This window comes from Lissotriton vulgaris, chromosome 11, assembly GCF_964263255.1.
Source record: "Lissotriton vulgaris chromosome 11, aLisVul1.2, whole genome shotgun sequence".
Classification (NCBI taxonomy): Eukaryota; Metazoa; Chordata; class Amphibia; order Caudata; family Salamandridae; genus Lissotriton; species Lissotriton vulgaris.
In genome coordinates this window covers 960399064-960408458 of record NC_141699.1, presented here as the reverse complement: position 1 = coordinate 960408458, position 9395 = coordinate 960399064, and the positions used below count along the sequence as shown (strand labels likewise).

The 9395-nt window shown below is 44.9% G+C and overlaps 1 protein-coding gene and 1 pseudogene across 1 annotated transcript in view; one reads left to right on the top strand and one right to left on the bottom strand.

The window, feature by feature from the left end:
• The window catches only part of SSR3 (signal sequence receptor subunit 3), a 29845-nt gene extending 22656 nt beyond the window's left edge, over positions 1-7189 (top strand). Inside the window, exons 3-4 of the mRNA XM_086944125.1 lie at positions 6083-6214; positions 6985-7189. Of these exons, the coding sequence (XP_086800251.1) occupies positions 6083-6214; positions 6985-7051 (199 nt within the window). The 3' untranslated portion in view covers positions 7052-7189. The remainder of the gene's footprint in view (positions 1-6082; positions 6215-6984) is intronic.
• Positions 697-1766, bottom strand: LOC147683757 (armadillo repeat-containing protein 10-like; annotated as a pseudogene).
• Positions 7190-9395: the final 2206 nt, after the last annotated feature.

The following is a 9395-nucleotide window of genomic DNA, read 5'->3' as shown; positions in this document are numbered from 1 at the left end:
CCTTCAGGGCTTTGACCTGGCACGCAGGTTTCTGGTGGCCACACACAAAGGCTTGCTTACCCCTGGGTGATGGCAGGGCTGTCCTCTTTAATTTTATCCAAAAATAATTTGCTACAAACTTTAAATATTTTCGGCGGGGAGAATATGTCCTGCTATGTCACATGCCTCTTCCAGTGTCTTCTTTGTAGTGTCCATTCATACGTCCGGAATGGCAGGCTTACGCAAAGATACAGCTTACTAAAAGCAGTGCGCAACCAGGAGCATGCAAGATTTCAGACTTTTAAAGGAGGACCGCGTTCCATTGGGAGCTTTTCTAAAGATGCAGTGACTGCTCTGTAGATGAGGAACAAACGGTCTAGAATGCAAAGAAGTGTTGTTCAATATGTTAGCGGATTCTCACTCAAGTCAAGTTTCGAAACAAAACCGAATTATTACTTCTGTCTTTAGCCCGTGTGATCTTTCAGATGCTGTGTCTGTTGCAGTCAATACCATTCGAGTGCTTGGCAGAAACTCTGGATCAGGCGGCATGTTATGACGCTCTGCATAGCGGTGCAGGTTCAAATGTGGCAAGGGAGGCTTGCACAGGTATGATCCAAGCAACAAACACGGAAGGAGCAACCCCGGCCGGTAAAGCAGTAGTACTGTGCCACACCGAAGCAATGAACTGACTTCAATTCAGACCTCAGGGACGTCAACTTATTGTGCTTCCCTCTTCGGAAGGAAGGACTTTGTTTGCTGTTTAGTCATGATTCTTGCTATTTGCTTTTTCACTTCCTCATCCCGATGCCGTAACAAGGATACCAAGAAGCTTTGCCTTGAATCTTCGAACAACAAAGAGAAGAGCGAGCCTTCGTGGTACTGACGGTGAGCAGCTCCACTGTCCATATTTTCATTCAGATTTGCCACAAAGGTGAGCCCCCGTAGGAGGATGTCATCATTTGTGCATGTGTGGAAGAAGGATGCCAACGAGGAAGGTACTTGAGTACTCAGATCTGTTGTGAGCGATGGGTTTGCAGACAAATTCACAAGCACCTTCAAAACATGAATCTGCGTCTTTTTATTTCCATGAGACCACAGACGAAGAAAGCAAGGTACGGATTTTACGATCATGTCTTGGTACTCGTTTGTAACAGACATGTTAGTTAACAGCCTACGTGCAGCTAACTGCAGGTCAGAGTTCAGTGGAGCAACTTCAACAGCTGCACAAATATGTTCAATATAAATCTTTAACTGTTCCTGATTGCTCAAGTTCATACTCAAGTTGTTAAGCGCATTTAAAGCCTGTGCCTGGACTTCAGGAACAGGATCTGAAAGCATGTTTCCAATTACTGGAAGAGCCCCTAAATTACGAATAAGATCTTGATTAACTGAAAATGCAGCACTGTTACTAAGAGTAATCAAGGCTTCTTTGCGAACTGACGATTCTTCTGTGGCTTCAAGCAGTTCAATAACTCTTTGTAGATGTTGAGCATCCAAATTGCTTGATGGATTTATTAGAACACCTGTAGGGTTCTCCCTCACTTTGGCCACCAAAGTCATTCCGGACACCCTGCGCAGGAGACCGCCTGTTGCCTCAGGGGCCCAAGTCAGGCTCTTGGAATCCGCCTAATCTCTGTCCTGTGTTGCCCCCGCAATGTCCCCTGTGTAAAACACCGGTTTAGACGGCTCACTGCGTAACAGGCGTTTGTACAGTAGCATACGCCGGAGCCGACCACCAACCCAAGCAGGGATCCAAGAAGAGTCCTACCGTGAGGGCCCATGACGGGCGAAGCTCCATCCTTCACCACCTACTTTTAACAGTGTGCAAAGGGGAGGACGAGGGAGGGAAAGTCAGGGGAGGGAGAGAGAGGGAGTGTCAGGGGAGGGAGAGAGAGAAGGAGTGTCAGGGGAGGGCGATGGAGGGAGGGCGATGGAGGGAGGGCGATGGAGGGAGGGAGAGGGAGGGAGGGAGAGGGAGGGAGGGAGAGGGAGGGAGACAGGGGGAGGGAGGGAGACAGAGGGAGGGAGACAGAGAGAGGTGGGGAGGCAGAGAGGGAGGGAGACAGAGAGAGGGAATGAGACAGAGAGAGGGAGGGAGACGGAGGGAGAGAGGGAGACAGAGGGAGAGAGGGAGACAGAGAGGGAAGAAGACAGAGAGGGAGGGAGACAGAGAGGGAGGGAGACAGAGGGAGGGAGACAGAGGGAGGGAGACAGAGAGGGAGGGAGACAGAGGGAGGATGGGAGACAGAGACCGAGAGAGAGAGAGGGAGGGAGACAGGAAGGGAGGCAGGGAGGGAGACCGGAAGGGAGGGAGACAGTGGGAGGGAGACAGTGGGAGGGAGGGAGAGGGAGGGAGGGAGAGGGAGGGAGGGAGAGAGAGAGAGGGAGGGAGACAGAGAGAGGGAGACATAGAGGGAGGGAGACAGGGAGGGAGACAGAGACATGGAGGGAGGGAGACAGAAAGGGAAGGAGGGAGACAGAGAGGGAAGGAAACAGAGGGAGGGAGAGACAGAGGGAGGGAGACAGGGAGGGAGGGAGACAGGGAGGGAGGGAGACAGAGAGGGAAGGAGGGAGGCAGGGAGGGAGGGAAGGAGGGAGGCAGGGAGGGAGGCAGGGAGGGAGGGACACAGAGAGAGGGAGAGATGGAGAGAGGGAGAGAAAGTGGGAGGGAGGGTGACGGAGAGAGGAAGGGAGACGAAGAGAGGGAGAGAAAGGGAGGGAGGGAAACAGAGTGAGGGAGACGGGGAGGCAGGGAGACAGAGAGAGGGAGACAGAGGGAGGGAGACAGAGGGAGGGAGACAGAGGGAGGGAGACAGAGGGAGGGAGACAGAGGGAGGGAGACAGAGGGAGGGAGACAGAGAGAGGGAGACAGAGAGAGGGAGACAGAGAGAGGGAGACAGAGAGAGGGAGACAGAGAGAGGGAGACAGAGAGAGGGAGGGAGAGAAAGATAGGGAGGGAGAGGGAGAGAGAGACGGAGAGGGAGAGAGAGAGATGTGTGTATGCTGGACCTGGTGGGTCAGTGGACGAAGACGTCCACTGCAGGGGCCTTTGTTCAGCCTCATGGTCAGTTTTTTTTTGGCTCTAGCCCTGCCCCCTCTCTCACTGACCCCGCCCCCACCGGTGCGGCCCTCGGCCACAAACCACGCTGTAATTTTGGCCCCTGAGAGAAAGTTTGTGAGTACCCATGTACCCATGTCCCAGACGAACCCTTAGTGAAATTCTGCTAATCCACCCTTTATGCCTCTGTCTTGCTCCTACCCCATCTCTCTTACCCACCACTTTTTGTTTTGCATAGGAGACAAGCTCTTCCTTTATGGTGGTGCACTTAATGATACTCCACAGGTTTGCTCAGTGCATCTTCCATCCAGGGATCCTGCAGACACAGCTATTCACATGGGTTAAAACTTACATGGAACCGTGTATCACTGTAACTACTGCCAAACACAAATATACACTTGCACAAGGAAACCCAAACTGGGAGTCCCTCTTGATTGCTCTATTTCCTAGAGGCTAGGGTTACTCTGAAATAAGCTCTATTGCCTCACTAATCTGGAAACTAAATGGCCTGCTCAACTCTGTCTCTTTACTTCTTCCAGACGCTAGTCTATACACTGCCCCATCCTTTTTCTCCAGCTCAACATTTCCCTTCCCGTTTACTCTTTTCTCTTGTGCTTCCTCAACTCCTTCCACTTAACCTCTGTGTTTCTCCTTCTGAGATCAGAGTCTAAATGGCAAGTTAAGGTCACTCTGGCATAAGTACTAAAATGAAACGGCAAATAGTCAACACTGGTTTAGTGTGCACTGCTAATAGCATTCTACCACGGTTAGAAGATGCATAATGAATAATTATAATTATATATATAATTATAATTGTGCCCTTGACACAACTCCGATAAAGGGTAAGCCCAAATGTTGGGAAGTGGGTTATCAGTAGTGGTAGATATGTATCTACCATTGGCAGGAAGGCTACTAACACAGTCTAAGGCTCGGAATAAGTCTAATTATTCCCATGCTCAACCCTGGGTAGCTTGTTTTGCTAGCAGGGAGGCTTAACTTAGGAGACAGGCATATAAAGCATTTAAAAACATAAATTCAGTCAATAATTAAGACTCAACACACAATAAAAATCCAACACCAATTTATAAAAAATAAGAAATATTGGTATCTTTAAAATGACAAATTATAAAAATCCAACGTAAGGAACAGGAGATATGAATTTTTTAAGATGTAATACTATATAGCATTTAAAAACCTATTGCGTCACTCTGGGACACCTGGTCGTCCTTGACTGGGACAAAGTCAAAGTTTCAGACCGACAGAGCTACAGCCCTGCTCGGATATCCCTCGCAGTAGGCCTCAGTCTAAATTTTTCCTTCGGATTTAAAAACCTTTCTGTAGCTTTTCTGCCTGGGTCCCTCGATGCCATTCACCAGCCCGGATGTGGTGATGGTTCACCGGCTTGCTTTCCAGGGAGATCCCGGTCAACCTCTGGAAGTCGGATTTTCAGACCTTTTCATCGGGATGAACCAGTAGGTCAAGCCAGCTTGCTGTTGAAGGTGGCCGCCTTGACTCTAACGGTTGAGTCTGTCCCATAATGGAGCTTTAATCTAAAGTTGCTCCAAACTTCTGGAACTTCTTCCTGAGGTTCCTCTTGAGGCTCCAACATGTCCAAAACACAATCCAAGGGTCTGGAATCTCCAAGGTGGTCCTTGAAAAGTTGGGACCACAATTACCGCAATACAGACGAACAAAGCCCTTACTAATCCACTGAACACACTCCAGGCAGATGATTCTTGGTGGTGATGGTCCAGGTGACCTCTGTTAAACTGTAGCTTACAAGGAGACCACTCTTTAATCCTATTGAAGCAAGGTGCACAGGGCTATAGTTTCAGATAATGCAGCAGGCGCAGTCAGTAAGAATGCAGGGCCTGATGGTGCAAATAAAGTTTCCAGCTTGGCAAACCTTTTTTTTTTTCTCTTAGTTTAAAGCAACACATCTGAGAGGCTCTGCTCCTCTCACATATGTATTCAGTGTTCTATGTTCTCAAGCAGGAGAGCACTACTGTCCAGTGAGGTGCAAGGCAACACCCCAGAGTATGACCTCTTCCTCCAAGGTGTGGCATAATCGTTTCCCAGAAAGTTCTTTTCCTCAAATTCAGTATGGCTGAAATCTCTTCACAGGAGTAAGAACTAGTTAAACCAAGCACCAGTATGGCTAATTTCCATACCTCTCCCCCCCCCCTCCCTATCAGCTGCAAATTCCTGCCATCTGGCTGGGTCAGAGGGGCTGGTTGGTAGATGTACCTCGCATTCCCTGCCTGTCCTATTCGCCCTTTGAAGCTTCATGCTTTACGGACTCCCCCACCCCCCTAGTGTCAATATCCCAATTCTGTGTATCCCAAAACGAGTTATCTACATCACTTTTTCTTGCTTTCATTTTAAGAACAGAACAGTGTGTTTTAAGTGAAATATAAGTAAGCATGAGCTGAGAGATAGAAAGGAAAAAGAGCAGCACTGGAACTTGCAACACTTTGACAGCACTTTCTTGGCTGCAAATGATACCTTATGGGGAAACTCCAGTCAAAAACACAAGCTGCGATTAAAAAAAACAAGGGCTACGGAAAGGTTTAAAGCAGCCTACACCAGGGGTGTTCACCTTAGGTCCGGAGTTGTTGGCTCCATGTCGTATGTTCACAGTTGGGATTATCATGAAATACTTGCATGGATTAGGATTTCTTCATATTCGTTGGACACCCCATCATCTAAAGTGCACATTTAACAGTGATTCAAAATGGAAGCCACACGATAGTCATGCTTTTCCACACAAAGTACACGGGATTCAAGAACTTTTCAACTAAAATATTATTTAAAGTGTTCTGTTGATAGGAATTTCTTTTATAAGTTGTGCTGCGCATTATGGGTTTCAAAAAATGTATTTAGCAACTACTAGCCATGTTGGTGCACCCAAGAATTCTCTGCCTAAAGACATTCTGCAGGTAAATCCCTATGGACAATAAATAAAAGTGTTTGTGTCAAGATTCCTCTTTATGGCGTTCTGCTTTTTAATGCATCATTTTTGTATTATTTTTTTAAAATGTGTAGAATTCTGTGGAAGAAGAATGAAGTTGCTGACTACGAGGCAACAACCTTTTCTATTTTCTACAACAACACACTTTTCCTGGTTCTTGTCATCATTGCATCGTTTTTTCTTCTGAGGAACTTCAACCCAACGGTGTATCCTTTTTTCTCAGTTCCATTGTAAACCGTTGTCATTTGCTGTCTTTTAAGATCTGTAGTTGCCTGTATTCTGGCTAGAGTCTAAAACTGTTTTTAAATTGGCTGTCATTGTTGAAGAGTGAATGCTTTGCAATTGTTCTGTCTTAATTACCATTGCTATAACTAGCAACATACAACTTGGTGGCATACAAGGCTGCTATCAGGAAGCAGGATCAATAGGATGGGAGGCATTTTGTCACAGGCTGTATGCCTTATATACACAGGGTTTGCTGCCTACAATTTAGCTGGATTACTGTTAATTGCAAATTCGTCACATGAAGTTGGTGGTTTAGTCTGAAATAGTGGACAAAATAGACTAATATTTGGCAGAGTTCCTCAAAGAGAATCTCTCCCTGGCGAACACACTACATCACAACCACCTGACAATTTGAACAATTATAGTTTGGGGCTTCTCTGAAGGGCCAGGTAGAAATCGGCTGACTCGCCGACAAAGGTAATTCGATCGCTATGAACATTACCTTCCACCTTGTGAGAAATATGTACCATTGCCTTGTACATGGTTACTTCTGAGTGTCTAAGAAGAGTGTAGGTGGAATAAGGAAACTTTTGTAATTGCGTCTTGATAATTTGTGTGGACTGTTGACGTGGGAGACCTCTCTAGTCATAGATGTCACTGGTTTGTACTTATTGGCATTTAAAAGTATTAATGTATTCACTTGCAAATTCTCTTTGCTCAGAGTTGTTTTTACCTTAACGTTCTTTTGCAGAAACTACATTCTGTCTATCAGTGCTTCATCTGGACTAATCGCTCTACTCTCCACGGGGTCTAAATAGACGGAAGCAATGCTGAATAAAACGTGTTTTTGTGGGAAGTGTACACATTAAATGTCCTGTTGTAAACTTGACAAAGGTTTTCATCAGAGGGGTTTTTATATCAACCGAGTTGTTCAATAAACTTCAAGTTTTTTGGTATTATTGAATTCACTGTTGTTCCTACACAATAAGCATCTTAAATAGTGGATACATTAGTTTTGTGGTACATATTGAGTCCACAGAACGGAGGGTGCTTCATTTAGTGATTCTTTTCGAAGTACTTTTTTCAAAGGTCAAGGTTTACCTTTGTTGCCATATTTTTTTCTCCACACTTCCTGTCCCTAATTCATTGTCTATCTCTGAGTTTATGAACTTTGCAGGCTGTCATTGATATTTTAGAATGAGATTGTTTTATAGACTTATGTGATTGTGCAGTATAATGCCATAAGTGTTTCGGCTCTGAAATGTATCTTTCCTATAATGAAACATTTCATTAATTGCATTTCTACCATAGGCTGGTTCTGAATTATTTTTGGTGATGATGACTCAAAGCCTGCAAAGCTTCAGACCTCGACTCTGGCTCTAGGCTCAGCACATGACTCCTCAGACTAAAGGCAAAAAGGCCAGAGTAAATCGCTCAGGGTCCACCAGTTCAAGTGATATAGATGGTGGCTAATGTTCGAAAGAAAATTGCTCTTGCAAATCTGCAGGCTTTGTGAGTGCAACAGCCATATTCGCAGTGAACTCAAAGGAACATGTTCAAGTCGGTGGCTTTTGACAGCTTTCGCAATTAAAATAATTGTGGTATAGACCGATTCTCAAAGTGGAAGCTGTCATTAATATACAAGAGCCAGGATTGCTGCAAATCCTTGCTGGTGGCCTTTTTATGCTGTGATGAATCCTTACATATGTCACATCACAAAAATACAATCTGATCACGTCATTTTTCTGTGCATAAACAGAGTTTTTGATCTAAGCCTTGATATATCAGGCATTGATCCCAGGTCTTTACTTTCTGATCTCGTACCCCCCTTGAGTTTCTTTTTTAGGGTGAAGAAAATACAGTTTAGGGTAATATCCTTGATGTAATAATACTTTGTATACAGTGTATTAACTGTCATCCTTGAGTCCACAATCACAAGAGATGCAAGTCTTTATGCGCTTATGCCAAAATATTCGACATCATGACCGAGACAGTACTAGTCTCTGTAGCATGCTGCCCATCCTAAACATTTTCTGATTCTGAAGCAAAGCGCTTGGCTGTGAAAGACACAAGATTAGGGTTTATGTTCTTTAATTTATGTAGATTGTTCTATCAGGTTGGTTTTATAAGAGTTTGCAAAAACCAAAAACAACAAACCATCCTTGGAGCCCACAGTGGACTTTTTTCATAAAGAGAACAGAACCAAACACTAGAGTATTTGATGCCATATTATCACCTTTGATCATGAGGCACACCAAAAAGAAGCGCAATTATTCTCCAAAAATCAACTTTGCCCTCGAGTTGAAAAATGTAGCCACCAAAACTACACCCATGAATAAAAATTAAGGAATTTTCAACTGTGAAGATGTTTTGCCAAAAGACACCTATTTTCGTCTTCGAAATTGATTCTGTAGGAAGTTAACCTTGCCGGCTCGCTCTAGGAAGGCTTCTTAAATTCAGAATGTAATGGTTTTGCTGAGTTGAACATTTTCTGAGATGGTCACGGAACTTCATAGCCTCCAAAATTGTGTCATGTTATATATGCTAGTTTTGGTGGTGAGGAGAGGCTCCTAGATCCTTATTTGGAAGCCGCCAAGAGTTATATTTTGAATAATCAAAGATGGCACCCAGAGATATTGCTGAGAGAGCATCAGTGCAGACGTTCTGTCAGATCTTAGGTAGTGGTTACTTCCAAAGGATGAGTCTGTTATGCTCGCAGAATCTGTGACTAAAGGAACAAATGTATTGTAAAGTTCATTTGTTTCTGTTAGCCGACCATAGGAATCCTTTCAAGTGGATTGAAGGTGTTCTGCCGGGATAGTTTCATTTAGTTTCCTGGCTACATGGGTTAAGGCAGCAGGCACTCTAGCAGGATGCAGAGCACAGCAAAGAAGAAAAAAAAATCCATGTTTGATAGGTATGAAATACCCTGCTGGACACCCAATTCATTGCCTGTACAAAAAAAAGTAAGAAAAGATCTGTTTGAGGAGCTACAGACAGGATTGTCAAGCGCACATTTTTGGGCTACAGTCTTATTGTGAGGAACCACGGCTTTTTTCCCCCCAGTGTCCCAAAACATTTTAGCCACATGTTGACTACTAGATTCTACATTTCTGATGATTGTGCCCTGCGATCTGCTAACTGCTAACCAGGCCGAGGGCC